The sequence below is a fragment of the Microtus oregoni genome, unplaced genomic scaffold, assembly GCF_018167655.1.
Source record: "Microtus oregoni isolate MIOR12 unplaced genomic scaffold, Mior012 000001F_ref0000356, whole genome shotgun sequence".
Taxonomy (NCBI): domain Eukaryota; kingdom Metazoa; phylum Chordata; class Mammalia; order Rodentia; family Cricetidae; genus Microtus; species Microtus oregoni.
In genome coordinates this window covers 71,839,926-71,858,388 of record NW_024543060.1, presented here as the reverse complement: position 1 = coordinate 71,858,388, position 18,463 = coordinate 71,839,926, and the positions used below count along the sequence as shown (strand labels likewise).

Here is an 18,463-nt window from a genome sequence, read left to right as displayed (position 1 = left end):
AATGGTTGGGTCTTCCCCCATCAATCACTAAGAAATGCCATACAGACCTGCCTATAGCCTGATCACTGAGGTATTTTCTCAGTGGAATCTCTCATGACTCTAGCTTGTGTCAAGTTGATAAAAAACTAGCTGGTATATTGTATTCGGTTTGCTGGGCCACTTTGTCACACAAATGATTTTATTAGAAATTTAGAATTTGAATCCCATAAAATGACCTTAAAATTCCTCTCCACTTATTTTAATTATTAGGGATTGAATCCAGGGTCTCCCAGATGACAGGCAAGTGTCCTGCCACTGAGATGAATCCCCTACCCTAACCCTTAACCCTAACCCTAACTCCTGGTACCTTTTGAAATTATTTTTGCCTTAAGATGATTGAATGATTCTTTCTGTTTTCTGTTTGTTTTCAAGACAGGCACTCACTGTGTAGCTCTGACTAGCCTGGAACTCACAGAGAGCACCTGCCTCTGTCTCCTCAGAGCTGAGATTAAAGGCAGGTACCACCATGACTGGACATTTCTCCTGTATTTCATTTACTCCCTTAAAAACAACAAGAACAACAAAAGTCTGTTCAAAGTGAACTCTGGTCCCCATTTCCCATTTGAATTTACATACTATTTATAAAAAGCAATGTTTTGTTAGTTACAAAAAAGGAGTAAAAGTCTGTTGGGTGATTGGTTACAGTTTTGAGTATCTAAATTGATTTGAGAAGTAACAACTTTTAATACATTTAATTTGATCTTTAATTATGTGTGTCTCTGTGTCTCTTCTTGGGCATATGCTTGTGAATGTAGGTGCTCATGGAGGCTAGTGGGATCATACTCCATACCCCCGGAGCTGGAGAAACCCCTGCCCCATATGGGTGCTTTGGAGTGAATTTATATCTTCTGTAACAGCAGTATGTGCTTTTAACTGCCAAGCTATCTCTCCAGCCTGAGAATTAGCAATTTAAAAATACCAAGGCATTCTAGGCCAGGAATGTGCTATATTTTTATTTGTTTAGAGCTTCTTTATTTCTCTTGTGACATTTTGCAGCTTTTTATATATTGTAAAAGTCTTTAATATTTATATTGAATTTATTTTCTAAGTATGGGATATATATTCATTTGCAAATTATTCAATTTGCATTTTATGACAGTTGCTATATGTAAGAATAATTTCTTTTAATGTATAATAATCTTGCTAACTGTACTGTGTTAAACTTGATCTCAGTGACAAACACCTCAGAGAACAACTTAAAAGGAAAGACTTGTTTATTAGTTCATAGTTTGAGAGATTTCAGTCCATAGTCAGCTCGCTGGAGCGGTTTGAGCCTCAGCTGCACGATGGAGCGAGCATGAGGTCACCGCAGCCAGCAGAGGAGAGTAGCAGGAACCGGCCTAGGCCAAAAGAAGCCCTTCAGAGACATCCCAACCAGCGTCCTCCAGCTTGGTCCCATCTACACTTCCATCATTTCTGAGTAGGCTCATTTAAAGAATTTGATCCATCAAAGGATTAAACCATTGATTTTTGTCAGAGCCATTATGGGCGTGTTCATCTCTGGAAATGCTCTCAGACACAGCTAGTATTGTGTTTTCCTTAAGCTCCTAGACGTCTCTCAATCCAGTCAGGTTGGTGATCAAGATTAGTCATTATACACAATTATTAATTCTACCAATTGCCATATTCTTTTGTGTGCCATCACATTATCTGCAAATATTATTTCTCTCCTTTCAGTTCTTAGAACTTTATAAAAACTTTATAGATTTGACTTTATTACACTCGTTAGGATCCCTTGTGTGGAGTTAAATGGAAAGGATCTTGGTACCATACCTTACAGGAAAGGAAGAGCAGTCAGTATTTCGACATTGACTGTGATGCTTTCTGCAGGTTTATTAGATTTAGAGGGTTCAGTTTCTGAGACAGTCTTTGTCTGTGTAGATCCACGCCACTCCTGCCATCACAGCCACTGACTGCTCCTTGACCCAGGGTTGCTTCCGTGTCAGAGGGTCTGCAGTCTTCCCCGGCACCCCCTGATGTACCGCAGATTCAGAAGATGAGCGCGGATGTGCTAAACCTAGTTGTTTGGATTTGTAACCTCAAATTGTTTAAGTCAAATTGACAGAGTGAAATTATTATCTTCAGTGATAAAAATGTATTATTTAAAAATACAGTGTATTTAGCTATCAAAATGAAAAAGTGTTGATTTTCTTGTGTATGTATTTATCAAAATGAAGCAAAAACCTCTGGGGTGTCCTGCAAGATGGCTTCAAATGGCATTAGCATTGCTTGGTACTTATGGTCACTCCCCTTTTCTCTGTGATCAAAATGATAATCTAAGCCCAAAATACAGAAGGATTTTTATTATACTTAGTTTCTGTAGGAACTTTGTTAGGCTAAGTATAGGGGCTGAGGCACCAGTTTTCCGAGAAGTGTTTTTAGAGTACCGATAACAAAAGAGAGAACATGGCCTTTTTAAGACTCCGAGTTCAGCTAGTAATTATGCTGCAGTTAACATACGGCCTTAGCTTCACTTGGCAGTTTTGAGAAGTGAGACTTGAGTGTTCTGACACAGAACTCGATTAAGTCCCGAAGCTCTTGCCTCGGTCGTAGATGCAGTGCAGCTCTGAAAAGCTGCGGAGTGACAGGAGACTGTCTTCCTCAACCGCTGTTTGGAATTCGCTACCATTATGCTTGTTTTCAATTCCTGTTTTAATTAAAAAATACACACTTCTATTTTCTGATTTAGGATTATATAAATGTCTTTAACTTTTCACCTCTAAGAGACTGGCGGTGGTGGCGCACGCCTTTAATCCCAGCACTCAGGAGGCAGAGGCAGGCGGATCTCTGTGAGTTCGAGGCCAGCCTGGTCTACAGAGCTAGTTCCAGGACAGCTAGGACTGTTATACAGAGAAACCCTGTCTCGAACACCAGAACAGATCGTGAGATGACCGCACAGATACCTGAGCGCACAGATACGCTAAGTCTCTGAATTAGTTCCTTTTCTACTTGCTGTAACAGAGTAGCTGACCGGTGGGAGTGAGGTGAGGAAGTGTGTGTGTTTTGGCTCTTGTGTGGAGGGTACAGTTCTTTATGGTGCAAAAGGCATGGATGGCCCAGGAACTGAGGCCCCCGGTCATGTTACCTTCACAATTAGGATTCAGGGAAAGATGAAAGCTGGTGCTTAGTTTATGCTTCCTTCCATTCCATCTGAGCTCTTACTTCATGGATGCTGATACCACAATCAGTGTGGGGCTCCCTCCACCCCCTGTGCTTTAACCTTTCTGGAAACTCCCGCCTCGACCCTCACATTACCTAGGTGGTTGCTGATCCAGTCAGGCTGAAATGAATATTAACTCCTTCTCCCTCCAGATTTTTGCTCTTAGCAACGTTTCTTAACTTTGTTTTCAGAGTTGATGAGTTTAAGGTACATAGTCTTTTAATTTTAGGCTTCCTTTCCTTTTCCTGCTTCCATTGTTACACGTTAAGATTTTTGTTTTGTGTGTATCTATCCCCTTTTTTTTTAATAGCTTGCCTTTGCAAAGAGAACTGATAGAAATTTTTTTCAAATTGAAAACTAAAAATAAGATCAAAAAAGTGGCTATTGATTCTTTAAAATATAAGTATCACATGTCCCTGAACTGAGCTTCCCCCTCCCCAGTTCTCAACAAGATCTCAGCTGTTTAAATTGTGCTGCATGTGTAGACTGTGACTTCAGAATCCTAGACTGTCCTGCCTCAGAGTCATGTCTTCATCCTCAACATCCTCAACTGCCTCCTTTGCCTTTTTATTTTTTGAGGATTTATTTTATTTGTATGAATGTTTTTTCCTTAATATATGTATGTGTACCATGTGCATGTCTGGTGCCTGAGGTCAGAGGAGGGTGTGGAAGCCTGCCTCTAGAGCTGGGGTTTCAGATGGTTGTGAGCCCTATGTGGGTACTGAAAAGTGAACCCATGTCCTTTGCAAGAGCAACAACTGTTCTTAATAGCTGAGCCGTCTGCCCACCTCCTCAGCTGCTCCGTGAGACCTCCATTCAGAGGTCTAAGTGGCATCCCATGAGTGTCCATCTGGAGACGAGCTCTTCCCACGTCTTCCTATAGTATTCTGAATACCTGTTTGTGGCAAGTTCATTTTTTAGTTTTAGTTGTTTAAGACAAAATCCTTTCCAATTCTCCAACCTCCTCTGTAGTTTATACCTTATATATGGGATATGGGGGTTCATCAATAATAATGACTATATATTTAAAGTATATAAAAATGGGCACCATCTACCATGTCTGCTGCTTTTCTAGTGCAAGCCACCGTTGTCTCTTATATATTATAGCAGTAAGTACTCATTTGTAATTGTATACAGAGTTAGCAGTTAGAGCCAACAGAAGTCAATTCTGTTTTGGACTTTGCTTTCAGCAGTAGTCTTCCGTCTCGTTCAGGGTAAAGTGTTGTCTGTCCTGCCAGATTCACTGTGATTTGGAAGTTAGTTGCCCATCTCTTCGCTCACTGTTCTCCTTACCCATCTTGCAACAGGAATCCCTTGCTGTTGTGCACACGTGCCAGCTGTCTGACTCCAGAGGCTTTGCGATTGCTCTGCTGCCGGGACAGCTCCATGGCTCATTCCCTGTTACCGAGGTCTTAACTCTGAACATCTCTGTGGCCTTCCATTCTATCTGCAATTCTCCCTACTGGTTCGTGCGCCCTTCCCTGCCTGATTTCTCTCTTTTACACCGAGTACTGTTTAAAAATTAAGAAAAACAAATTACTTGACGCTCAATCCTAATTACTCTTAACAATACAAACCTGAAATCAGATATTAGGAGTAAAAGCTGAAAGATCAGAGACGTAGTGCAGCCGAGCCTCTAGAGACTTCTATGTCTACAAAATCTCAGACAGAATGGGGATGAGATTGTCTCTATGAATCCTCAGACTGAATGGGGGAAGGAGGAGACTGTCTCTATGAATCCTCAGACTGAGTGGGGAGGGAGGGATCATATCCTCGGGAATGGGTGAGCGATCCTATCTCCACCAGCCTTATATTCTCGGCTTGACCTCCCTAATGTTGGGATTGAAGGCTTGAGCCTCCTAGGTGCTGGAATCAAAGACCTGATCCTCCCAAGTGCTGGTATTAAAGGTGTGAGCCTCCACCACCTGGCTGTTTTAGACTGGTTCAGTCTGTAGCCCAAGGTGGCCTTGAACTCATGATCTTCCTACTTCCTCTTCTCAAGTGCTGGGATTGAAGGTGTGTGCCATCACTGCCTGGCCTCTAATTTCCAGGCAAGCTTTATTTATCAGAACACAAACAAAATATCAAACAACAATTACTGAAGATAATTAAAGCCAAAGGAAAATTAAAATGAGGAGTTAGATACTGGTAAGTTGATTGGGAAAAGTAAAGATGTGAAAACAGAAGACAGTTTCTGCCTTTTAATTTTGTCACTAGTGGTAATGTGGCAGTGCCAAGTGGTAGGTGACATGGAATCATTTGGTGATCACTGCAAAACTGCATGCCTATCAAAGTCCAGTTAACTGTGCTCAGATGAACAATGGAATGCTTTCTATCTCCTTAAGACTTTCCAAATGTCATGTACAGCATTGCATTGTCTCAGTGTAAGTCATTCAGAATCTCAGAGGCAAAGATGTTTGCAAAGTGACTACACTTATCACTTATACCTTTAGCTTCTATGATACATAGGAAAGCACAAAGATACTGAGAACAAATGATGAAGTGTATCTGTGCGGATTACATGAATATATATTAGTTTTCTGTTGCCGTGATAAAACACAATGACCAAAGCAACTTATAGAAAGGAAGGTTTATTTCGGGCTTAGTGCTCCAGAAGGGTAAGAGTCCATCAGCATCATAGGGAGGTCTGGTAGTAAGCACTAGGCATGGCAGCAGAAAGAGTTCAGAGCTCACACCCTGAACCACGTGCACTGGAAACATATAGAAAAGCATAACCAAGTGTAAGTGTGTGTGTGTGTGTGTGTGTGTGTGTGTGTGTGTGTAAAAGGGAATGGGGCAGGATATCAAATGTTTGATTTTGAGGAATTAGCTAATGTAATTATAAGGGTTTAGAATGTTTTTACAGCGTCCAGCTAGTTCAGCAATGGCCGTCTACCAACAAAAGGTCCAAGAATCCAGTAGTTGTTCAGGTCACAAGGCTGGATATCTCAGGGGGTCTTCAGTGTATCCCAGAATCCCAAGTAGGCTTTGATGCCAATGAAGGGCTGGACTTGTCAGTGAGAGTGAAGGCAAGCAGGCAGAGAGAGAGAACAAACTACCTTCTTCCATGTCCTTTGGGCTGCTCACAGAAGGTGTGGTCCAGATTAAAGGTGGATCCTCACACCTCAGAGATACAGGTTATAAGTAGGTCTTCCATTTCAAATTATTTAATTAGAAAAAAAAATTCTTCACAGGTACATCCAGACATTTGGTTTTTCATTAATTCCTGATGTGGTCAAGTTGAGAGCTAAGAGTAGCCATCCCACAACCCTAGTAAACCAATAATATGCTTGATTCCAAAGGCAATAATGAGGTCATACTTCCATCTGACGTGGTACAACTCCCTTGTAAACAACATAATAATTCCTTTTTTTTTCTAGAGTAGGATGTGTAATATGTGGGTGATGTTGATGTTTTTAACTTCAACACAGACACAGAGTTAACAAGGCTTTAAATATAATGTGAGGTCAGTATATCTTACATGATAAGCCAATGAAAGGAAAGAAATCATTGTATTTGATTTGCACATGGACATACTCAAAATAAGAAATTACAGTTCTCTGTAACATAATCACAGCACACATATATTATATTGTCTAGTATGTCCATTTTATATTATTTACATTCTACAAACATCCCATCTGGTTGTGGTGTTTGTATTGTATTACTGTAGTTTTCCATTGACATTAATCTTAAGAAATAGTAACGTGAAGAGATTACCAAGGGTTTTCCTATACTTCAGGTGTAGCCTTTCTTAGATCCATTGTGGAGCATCAGTGTAATGTCTCCGTAGTAACATCAGGAGCATTGATATTCTAACATGACTAGGGTGTAGTTTCAGTCTCTAGTCAAGTGAGATCATCACGTGTCTTCTAAATGTTTTATTCCTCCCTTCAGAAAGAACACTTCTAGAAGTCTGTATCCTAACCAGTGGAGAAACAGTCCCACATAGTAGATGCTGTTTTCAGAATATGTATGTGGGAACTCTTGGTGAGCCCTGCTCCAGGAAGGTATTGGTGCCTAACTAATTGGTGAATAGAAAGTCGATATTCCTGAACTCCAGTTCTATCCCTGCCGCCCTGGCCACTTTGTTCGTGATTCTATTGGGCTTTCTAAGAGTTCTCATTATGAAGACCTATATTTTTCCAGTGCAGGAAGTTTCTTCTGTTTTTGTTAATTACTTCTCCCTTTGTATTGTTTATTAACTGTTGGAATTGGGTTTTCTGTTGTGTTTTTCTTGTTAATGTATCCCAAGGTGAACTCTTTAACTTTCATTGAACCTCCTGTTTCTGTCTTCTGAGTACTGAGAATACAGGTACCCATGTACCACGCCTGGATCATGATAGATTTGTTATTTGGCAAGTGCTGAACCTCCATGCTTCTTGGTTTCTATCTCCTATTTCCAAACCCTATTTATTTGCATGTCAGTGTACACAAGCTATCTTACCAACTATATTGCCAAGACCACCAGCTTCAACTTCAGCCTATCCACCACCATTTTTGTCTTTAGTTTTTAATTACGTTTTGTTATTCCCTGATTGCATATTGTTCTACTTATTTTATGTTTATATAGTATTTCGTTTTATATTTGTAAATCTTTTAGTTCTAATCTGTATGTGATTAGTGAAATAAAATAGTTTTTCTTTATTACGTTATTTTGTTATGTTTATGGGTGTTTTGCTTACATGTATGTCTGTTACTACGTGTGTGCATGGAGGCCGGAAGAGACTGGAGTAATAGATGACTATTGGCTCCAGGTGGATGTTGGGAATTGAACTTGGGTGCTCCTCAGGAACAGCAAGTGCTTTTAACCACTGAGCCATCTCTCCAGATTAATTCTTTAAAAAACAAACTTTGTCAAGATGTTTTGTTGTTGTTTAATTTTCCAGTAACCTTAGCATGAGATGTTTCCCCTTCTGCTGTAATTAATGCTTGTTTTCTACTTGCCTTAGTTTTTAGCCAGTCCTAATACATACATTTTCCTTTTCTAGGGTTTCCAGACCTGTAGAATGGCTAAACATTAATGGAAAGAGAAGCATAAATCTATCTTCCATTATGGAGGCAGGTTTAGCCGATGGAGAACCTGACAGGACTTCGGTGAGTAGTTTAAAAAGATTAATAAGGACATGTTATCTGCAGCTGTCGAGTGCTTGATGTAAGCCATCACTTTATCCTTAAAAATGCATGGAAAGTGAAAGTTTGTTTATTTGATTTTAGGTTATTTTTGAGACAGGATTTCACTATGTAGCTCTAGCAGGCCAGGAACTCAGTGTGTAGACCAGGCTGGCCTTGAATTCCTAGAGATCTGCCTCCTCTGCCTCCCACATGTGGGATTAAAGGCAAGTGTAACACGCATTGCAAGAGCAAATTAAAGTATTTTACAAATAATACTTTAACTCCCACGTTGTTATGAGAATTACAGATTGTTTAAAGCTTGTTGGAGCAGAGCCCTGTCAAATTTCTGGTATTTCTGCTTCATATCCTTTTCCTCTCTGTTCCTTCTCAACCATCTTGTCCCAGACATGCTGATGTAATAGTTTGTGTTTGCTTTCTCAAGTCCTTTTTGGATCTTAGTTAAATCAAGACAATAATTAATCTTTGAGGAATTATTAAATATCCCTAATTCTCAATCCATGTACAGCTCTGAGCAAGGAGAGTGAATGAAACATTTAAACTAATAAGAATTGAAAGCAACCACACTTTTGAGGGTATGGAAACTTGAAAGTTTAATCAACAATGCTTCCTGAATTAGATTCTGAAATTAAAGTAAATATGGGTAGCAGGGACGGTATATACTACCCAATAATTTAAAAAATTCACCCTTGTTATAGATTAAGTGGCTAATATGTCATTATAAAATAAAGGCTTTACTCCAGAGTAATCAATTTAACTCTTATATTTGAGTGAGTCTATTGAATACTGATTTATAGAATCTTTGTTAACAGTGTTGCTCTTATGCAAAGTAAAAGTGATAGGGGCGGGAGAGATGGCTCAGTGGTTAAGAACACTGGCTGTTCCAGAAGGCCCAGGTTCAGTTCCCAACACCCACACAGCAGCTCACAACTGTCTGTAGCTCAAGTTCCAGGGGATCTGACACCCTCACACCAGCGCACATAAAACTAAAAAAATTATTTTTAAAAAAGTGTCCTCAGTGAAATATAGTCATGGTTTCTGTATTTATGAATGTAGTTCTTGGTGGTGATGATAATGGAACTCGTGTTTACCACTAAGCTAAATTACCTTCCCTAGACATTTGTGTCCTCCCCACTTAAGAAAATTCCTTGTTGGAGCAAGGCTGTGGCCCACTTTCTATCTTTGATTTGACTATGGAGATGAGTTACAGTTTCATCAAGGTGATTGTAAATTTTAACTGTGTTGTCTTTTGTTCAAGTTCCAATGTAGGGACAGTGTAGTAATTAATAGTAACATGCAGTTTTCGTGACTTTGGTTAACTTGATTCAGTCCGTTTTTGAATTTTTTGGTTTAGATTGTTTTGGTTCTGAAAACATTTAAAAAAAGTTAAAAGTGATCGCTTGTTAATAGAGAATAAAACGAGTTGGAAATAATGTAGCTTATCAGAGCACGGTAGCTGGCCAGAAATGGGCAGCTAGAGCAGGTTATTTTACTTTTAATCTGATTTCAGAAAAAGTTAAGACTAAACCTTGTATTTAGCTTATATTTGCTTGACTATAATGTCATCTTTAGAAAAGTTATTTCATTGGTCTTATGGCTGAAGTGTATTTGATGCCCTAGTGATGATAAAAATTGTCCATACTAGGGTCTGGGCCTCCTGTGGGTAGTGCCTTTCCTTGAGCAGGTAGGTGGTCCTGAGCTATGTAAGGAAGCTACCTAAGCATGAGTTTAAGGAAACCAGCACATAGCATTCCTCCATGGTTTCTGCTGAGCTCCCTTGGCTGGGAATGAGTTCTTGCCTTGAGTTCTTTCCTTGACTTTCCTTAAGAGTGGACAGTGCTCTCAAAGTTTAAGCCAGTAAATCCGTTCTTCTTTTAAGTTGTTTGTTCAGTCTTTATCACAGCAACAGAAAAGGAACTGAATACAGACTACATAGTATTAGATTCAGTGCCAGATCAAATGAAATTTCAGTGTTTTTTTTTTAAATTCTAAATTCTGCTACTTGAGAAGTTAAAGCAAAGATAAGTAGGGAAACTGTTTTATTCTTGTCCATTTTTCTTCTGCGATAGTCCATAGTTGATTGGAGCGAGACTAACATTGATAATTTCAATGTAAATTGCAGAAATGTGAATTTAAAACTACCGTTATGGTTCAGTTTTGAGTTAACTATTTCTAAAAACAGCACCTTCATTCAAGGAAGACTTCATTCCTTGAACTAGTTACTGTTTACATGCAGAAGAGGTGGATAAGAACTTGGTTCTGAAGACTTGTAGCTGAAATCTGGGCAGAGCTGGCTGTGTGGGTGATCCTGCAACTTCATTGCTCAGAAAGCTAAGGCATGAGGTCATGAATTTGATGGCAGCGTTAAGTATTTTCATAAAGAAAATAAGACAAAGAAAAGTCCTTTAGTGTGATGTGGATAATGAATACACATTTCCAAGATTGCAGTGTCCCTAGGAAATAGGGAAAGGTAATTGTAATGTCTGTCTCCCAGAGTGATTTTGAGTATTGATTGAAACCAAGTCTTTATGTTGCTTTTTGCAATTCTAGGTAAATTATAAACATCTATTAAATGAAAGCTACTATTGTTTTTTACTATGGCTTTTACTTATAAAATTTCTCTCTAAAAGGATCAAGAGGAGAAGTCTGTAAAGTCTGTTTATGTACATTGGATAGTTGGAAAAGCTTTATTCTTCACATTTTTATTTTATGTGTATGGGTGTTTTGCCTGCATGTGTGCCAGAGCATACCTGGTGCTGGGGAGGCCAGAAGAGTGCGCCAGAACCCTGGGTTAGACACGCTTGAGAGCCGCCATGTGGGTGTTAGAAGTCTAGCCCAGGTCCTCTGGAAGAGCATCTAGTTCTCTTAAGCACTGTGTCATCTTTCCAGCCTGGAAAAGCTTTACGAGAACATTATTGTGAATAGCAGAAGTAAGGAGGGCTCATTGGATTGAAAATGAGCTAGGAGAACATTTCAGGATGAAGTAGGATGTGAGGATCACTAGGAAATTAGCTGTTTAAAGTTGAAGGTAAAAGTTGAGTATACTAGGTTGGAAATGCATTGTGAGTATGTAGAAAATTCTTCTCCTCGAGACAGGGTTTCTCCATGTAACAGTTCTGGCTGCCCTGGAACTCACTTTGTAGACCAGCGTGACCTCAAACTCACCGAGATCCACCTGCCTCTGCCTCCCTGAGTGCTAAGATTAAAGGCATGTGCTGTCACCTCTGACTAAGCCTGCCTTTTTATTTTTTTTAAATGAAGGTAGACCTACTTTGGATATCAACATGAAGTTATGTAATTCTGGGAAATTTTAATGGACCCAGGACCATTAGCCACTGGGTGGTACCGCCCTCAATGGGCTCAGCTTTCCCATATCAATCGCTAATTAAGAAAATGCCTTACAGCCTGATCTTAAGCAGGCCTTTTCTCAAGGTTCCCTCCTTTCAGATAATTCTAATTTTAACAGTGTAGAATAATTTGAAAGACTTTATATTTTGTTTATATCTTTTTAAAACTTGTAAAAGTTATGTTAATAATAATTGTCATTGAGTTCCAAAGTGGGAAAATGCTGTCTACTATTTCCTATTGAATAGGTACTAAAGAGTTCATCTTTTCGTTACACATTTTTGTAGTTGTTTGAGGTTGATATTATTCAAGGTTTGAATAATGTGATAATATAATTTGCCAGGTATATGACTGGTAAGATCGCTCACTGGGTAAGGGCATTTGCCACCTGAATTTGATCAGCCTGGGTTTGATCTCCAAAACCCACTTGACAGGAGAAAAGAATGGACTCTGGCAGGTTATCCATGACTTCCAACTACTTTCTGTGGTGTGCGCTCCCACACATGTGTTCTCCAACACATATAAGAAAATAAATCTTAACAAAATGCAGTTAGAAACTGATTTCCCAGATTACATACTTTCTTGTTGATATGCAAAGTAGATCTCTCTACGTAAAAAATAAAATATTGCAGTTACACAGTGAGACTGCTCAGTGAATTTGGGGAAGCCAGTAAGAGGAAGAGTTAGTTACAGGAGAGGGAGAAACATAGCTAGTCCTCTACACAGTATATAAGCAGATGTCCCAGCTAAAAGTTGTGTATTTTGATTTGCATTTTTACTTGAAGGTTTCTTTTCCCCATTGGTGGTGATAGAACCCAGGGTTTGGAGGATGCTGGGAATGCTTTATACTGAACTACATCCCCAGTCCTGCCTGAACACGTTGTGTGTTCCCAGGAGTCTGGTTTCCAAAAGGCCTTCACAAATATGAGATCAAAATTATAATAATACCATGGTATTTGATACTTTTTTCTTTTTTCTTACTTTCTTGTACCTGTACACTGATTTGGTAATTTTTTTTTCTTGAAGGCATGCTTGTGAAATCTTGTGATTTCAATTTTTAGTTTAATTTTTTCCACAGGATATTTTGACCTTTCTATGAAAGATTTATTTGTCTTTATGTGAGTGGGTGTTTTACTTGCATGTATGTGTGTATTGGTCCAGTGAGACCAGAAGAGAGTACTGGGTCCCCTGGGACTGGAGTTAGGGATGGTTGTGAGGATATGGGTGCTGGGAATGGATCCTGGGTCCCCTACAAGAAAAAGTTCTCCTAACTGAAGGTCCATTTCTTCAGCCCCAATGTTTTGACTTTTAAAGTGAGGTTTCTTTTAAAACTGCAGAAAAATTGCAAAGATAGTTTCTATATTTTTGTATCTACTTTCTCTTATTTTCACCTTATATTTTTATACACACACATACACATGGTTGTATATGTATGCATATACTCAAAAAGTTGTACGTCTGTGTGTGTGGGATATGCATGTATTCCTATTGGCATATGTCTATGGCTGTGCACACATGAGTGTGTGTGTGTGTATAGATCAGAGAGTGTTTTTTTTTTTCTTCTGTTTTTTTTTCCATTTTTTTATTGAGAAAAGGAGAAAAAAAAACAGGTTTCCACCTCCTCCCAGCCTCCCATTTCCCTCCCCCTCCTCCCACCCTTCTCCCCCTCCTCCCACCCTTCTCCCCCTCCCCCCACTCCTCTCCCCCTCCCTCTCCAGTCCAAAGAGCAGTCAGGGTTCCCTGCCCTGTGGTAAGTCCTAGGTCCTCCCCTCTCCGTCCATTTCTAGGAAGGTGAACATCCAAACTGGCTAGGCTCCCACAAAGCCAGCACATTACGTAGGTTCAAAACCCCCTGCCATTGTCCTTGGGTTCTCATCAGCCCTCATTGTTCGCCATGCTCAGAGAGTCCAGTTTTATCCCATGCTTTTTCGGTCACAGTCCAGCTGGCCTTGGTGAGCTCCCAATAGATCAGCTCCACTGTCTCAGTGGGTGGGTGCACCCCTCGTGGTCCCGACTTCTTTGCTCATGTTCTCCCTCCTTCTGCTCCTCATTGGGACCTTGGGAGCTCAGTCCAGTGCTCCAGTGTGGGTCTCTGTCTCTATCTCCATCCATCACCAGATGAAGGTTCTATGATGATATGGGTACCCTCATCCATTGCTGGTGGGAATGCAATCTTGTGCAACCACTTTGGAAATCGGTGTTTCGGTTTCTCAGGAAATTCGGGATCAACCTACCCCTGGACCCAGCAATACTACTCCTGGGAATATACCCAAGAGATGCCCGATCATATGACAAGAGCATTTGTTCAACTCTGTTCATAGCAGTATTATTTGTAATAGCCAGAACCTGGAATCAACCTAGATGCCCTTCAATGGAAGAATGTATGAAGAAAGTGTGGAGTACACGCTAGAGTACTACGCTGCGGTAAAAAACAATGACTTCTCAAATTTTGCATGCAAATGGATGGAAATAGAAAACACTATCCTGAGTGAGGTAACCCAGACCCAAAAAGATGAATATGGGATGTACTCACTCATAATTGGTTTCTAGCCATAAACAAGGGTCACGGAGTCTACAATTGGTGATCCCAAAGAAGCTAAGTAAGAAGGTGAACCAAAGGAAAAACATATAGTTGTCCTCTTGGCTATGGGAAGTAGACATAAATGCCGGGGAGAAAATTGAGCTCTTGGGGGTGGGGTGGGATGGGGGTAAGGGGAGATGGGAAGAGAAAAGGGAGAAGGGGAGAATGGGGGGGAACTTGGGGAAAAAGGAGGATTGGGATAAAGGAAGGTTGGATAGGGGATCACGGAAGCACAATTCTTAGTTAAGGGAGCCACCTTAGAGTTGGCAAGAGACTTGAACCTAGAGTGGCTCCCAGATGCCCAAGCCAAGGTCCCCAGTTAGTTCCTTGGGCAGCTGAGGATAGGGAACCTGAAATGACCCTATCCTATAGCAATACTGACGAATATCTTCTGTTGTTCTTGACATGATTTAAGATGGGATCTCTCACCAAGAGCTCATTGGAGCTCCCTGGTTTGCTAGGGTGAGTGACCAAGTGAACCTTCCTCAGGGCTTGGTTCTGCATGGAAGAGCTGCGGTCACAGACTCCTGCCATCATGGTATGCCTGCTTTTTAGTGTGAGTGCTGGGACTCTCAGTTTGTCGAGCAAGCAGTTCATGCTCTGTGCCATCTCCCTAGTTTTTTTTTTTTTTTTTTGATACAGGAACTGGCACTGAACTTGGTTTTTAGCTGAGGTTGCTTTTGAACTTGTGCTCTGACTCCTGCCCACATCTCCTAAGGAATAGCGTGTACCATGATGTGTAGTGTGTGGAGGTCTTGGGATCAAATACAGCACTCTACCAACTATGCTGCACCCCCAGCCCCCACTGGTAAATTATCATTACTAGATAACTGTGTGCACATAAGCTATGGGGATGCACTTAGGGAGAGCAGAGATCCACTTGTAGGAGTTGATTCTTTCCTTCACCGTGTGCATCCCGGAGAGTGAATTCAGGTTGCCACGTTGAATTCAGTGAGCCATCTTTCTGACCCAATAAAGCATTAACTGAGGTTTTTCTTGATTCAGATTTGCTTAGTTTTGGCTAATGTTCATATCCTCTTCCAGGGTCTCATGCAGGATGCCAAATGCAGAGTTGTCTCGTTGACTCATTGGGCTTGTCTAGACTGTGGCAGGTTGTCATATTTAATTTACTTTAATAAACCGTTTACTTTGTTGCTTGTTGTTGAGAGAATCTCATACAGCTGTGGCTGAACTGACCTAAGGAGTTTTAGGGAGGAAGATCTCAGAAGGAAATCTCACACCTCTCAGGCTGCTCTTGAGCTTACTCTGTAGCCACTGCTGACCTCAGCTTACCGTAGCCAAGGAATACCTTGAGCTCGTGGCCTTCCTGGCCTGTCTGTCAACAGTCTTTCTGCTGTTTTTCTCTTTCGGTCCTCATACAGCTCAACCTGTGGTTTATGTGTATATATTTAGAGGTGAGAGTTGGAGAGTCCTAATAGAATTTTGTCTTTTAGCAGGTTTATCCCTTTTGTGTAGACTTTCAAAATTATGTCCTGCTCTACAGTTGCCTCATCCTCCATTTCTTGGGATGTGTGGGTAGTGGTGATGGCCTTATTTCTTCTGTGCAAAACAATTGTTTTCTTTCCTGTTTACTTTATGTGTAGCACGGCTAAAAGTGGACGGAAGATTCCGAACAGTGGCTTGGAATTCAAAAATAAATTGGAAAATGCAGGAGGGAGTTTATTCTTCTATGTTGCATGTGTCATTCTCATAGTTAGAAATCTAAATTAGAAATGATACATATTTAGGTGTCATTTACTCAGTATAGACAGTATAATTTTTAGCCAGAAACAGAAATAGATAGCTTTTTGTTTTGCTGGACTAGACTTGAGGAGAGCTGGTTTTAAAGGCTTATTTCTTTCAGTATTTATAAATGCTACAGTTAATCCAAGTTTTAAATCGACAGATGAAGGTTTTTTTCCTAATCACCACTAGGAACTATTTTACAGAAGCTCCAAGGCTTATGGAGAGCAGCTTCCTCTAAGCAGGATGTGATCACAGCTGAGTAATCCAAGGTCTCAGAGTCTCTCAAAATTGTACATATTTATCTCAAAACAATTTTATAGTAAAATGAAGGAGTTCCACAAAACTTTAGGGAGAAGTATGCAGGATGGGAAATTTTATAATGTGAAAGTGGAAGGAGGTTGTGTGGAGGAAGGAAGGGAGAGAGAGGTGTCCGAAATCAGAGCGGGTAGGAGTAAGGGAGAGAAGGCAGGAAAGCGTGCATTTCCTCTCCTGTGTGGACCCCAGTGCAGGTTTGAAATGACAGCTGTAGCGAGGAAGGAGACCCAAGAGAGGGGAGAAGAGAAGGCAGTGGGGGTGGTGAATGGATGAGCAAAATGCAGTGATGCACACGTGAAATTATGTGCCACGTGATCATTTCCAGAGTATCGCTCTGTGTCAGTTAACTGTGACTTTGTGCGAGGGTCATTTTGATACTTGGGCACGCCACGGTTTCTGAGATCCGAGGAACAAGTAACTACTTTCTTGTCTGTGGTAGACTTATGCGTCACAGAGACCAGCGTTTCCATGGCATTAGCAGTCTTGTCTGTGGCTTGATAACACTCGGCAAGGTATACTAGTTTATGTATAAGTATACTAGTAGTTTACGCGGTGATTTTTAGAAAGAGAATAGACTTCTAGAAGCTGAGAAGATATTTGTCTTCATTAATCTTGGTCTTGACTCACTCAAACATAAAATCCATGTATTGTTTGTCGAATTCTGGAATGTGCTAGGTTTTCTTGTTTCATTAAGCAGTGCAGCCGTGAGCAAAACAGAAGCAGTTCTCACTCCAGCGGAATATCTGAGCGGTGAGAGATAAACTGTCCTGTGCTAATGTGATGAAGTAAAGCCTGATAGGAAGGAGAGGGATAGACTGCAGACTAGGGAGTGGAGTGTGAGGGATGTCTTCTGAGCAGAGTCTCAAGGATTTACCGATTTTCCCTTATCCTCCTTTCTCTGGGAGATTGAACACAGGGCCTTTTGCACGCTAGTAAAGTGCTCTGCTCATTTTTGTACATTTTATTTTGAGATAAGATCTGAATGTGCTTAAGTTCCCCAGACTGTCCTTGTATTCATTCTGTGGCGTAGGGAGGCCTTGAATTCATAATCCTTCTGCCTCAGCTTCCTAAGTAGCTGGGGTTAAGGCTTGCACAACCAAGCCTGGTTATAAGGGATGTTTTCTGAGCAGAGAGTAGTGACAGTGAGCTTTTGTGTCTGCTGGGAAGCCTGGTGCAGGGCCAGTGTCTTAAGGAATAGGTGGCACCGGGCTCTGTCATAGTCCTGTGTGATGACAGCAGAATGATGCAGGGACAGTACAGATGGAAGATCATGTTTATACACGGAGTGATAAGGAAATACTCCGAGGAAGCCAGAGACTCGGAAGGATAGCTCCAGATTGGATTTTAGCAACAGAATTGGCTATGTAAATTGAGCCATCAAGATCAGAGGATTTCCAAATTGTTGGGCTGCTAAACAAAAAGAAAACTTGTGGTGGGGGTAGGTTGGCACAGATTACAAATCACTATGCACATCAGTTCTGGCAGCCAGAACGTAGGTAAGTGGATTTTCTAGGCTTTCTTACGAGAGAGCAGAACATTTCTGTGGGATGAAGAGTTTAGCTGAGTTGTACATTTTACATACCAGAGTTTGAGGCTTATTTTTGTAAAGAACACTGTATCAGATGTTTTTGAGTGGAGGAATAACACAGTCAGCATGATCACTTAGGAAATTATCTTAGGTGGAATACTGTCCAGATCACGTTTGAAAGGACACCAGACAGCATTCTTAAACAAACTGTTACAAAGCTTTACAGTAGCTCCAGAGAGTGAAAGTTTAATAACTAATGCATTCACAGAGGAGGAAAGAAACGTCACAGGAGTTCAGGGACTGGCTTGGAGAGTGATTAAAATTGAGTCGTCCAGCTAGAACTCCTCTGGTGTCAAGTACAATCCACTCGGTCAGTCTTGGTGGTAGGAGGCATGCGTTATCCCTTTTTGAATTCTAGTGTCTATCACGGTAAATGAATGAGTACATGAGAGTCATCGTGGGTCCAGCTTTTGAAAGGGGGGGAATGTTTAAATGGCAGGATGTACTATTGGGAAATTAGAGACTGGATGTGAGCTAGAACATTGTAGAAGAGAGGAATAATCCGAGCCTAATGACTTGACTAGGACTCGGGTCTGTCTGAGTAGGTGAAGGAAGA

At 40.8% G+C, this 18,463-nt stretch overlaps 1 protein-coding gene across 8 annotated transcripts in view; it reads left to right on the top strand.

Annotated features, from left to right (window-relative positions):
• The window catches only part of Osbpl8 (oxysterol binding protein like 8), a 138,694-nt gene that overhangs the window by 34,827 nt on the left and 85,404 nt on the right, over window positions 1–18,463 (top strand). For 6 of the 8 annotated variants that reach the window (XM_041665843.1, XM_041665817.1, XM_041665826.1 and 3 more), the window contains one exon: window positions 8,191–8,296. In XM_041665843.1, the coding sequence (XP_041521777.1) occupies window positions 8,255–8,296 (42 nt within the window). In that variant the 5' untranslated portion in view covers window positions 8,191–8,254. Of the gene's footprint in view, window positions 1–8,187; window positions 8,297–18,463 lie in introns of those variants that run through there. The other 2 variants (XM_041665875.1, XM_041665884.1) reach the window with 2 other exon arrangements.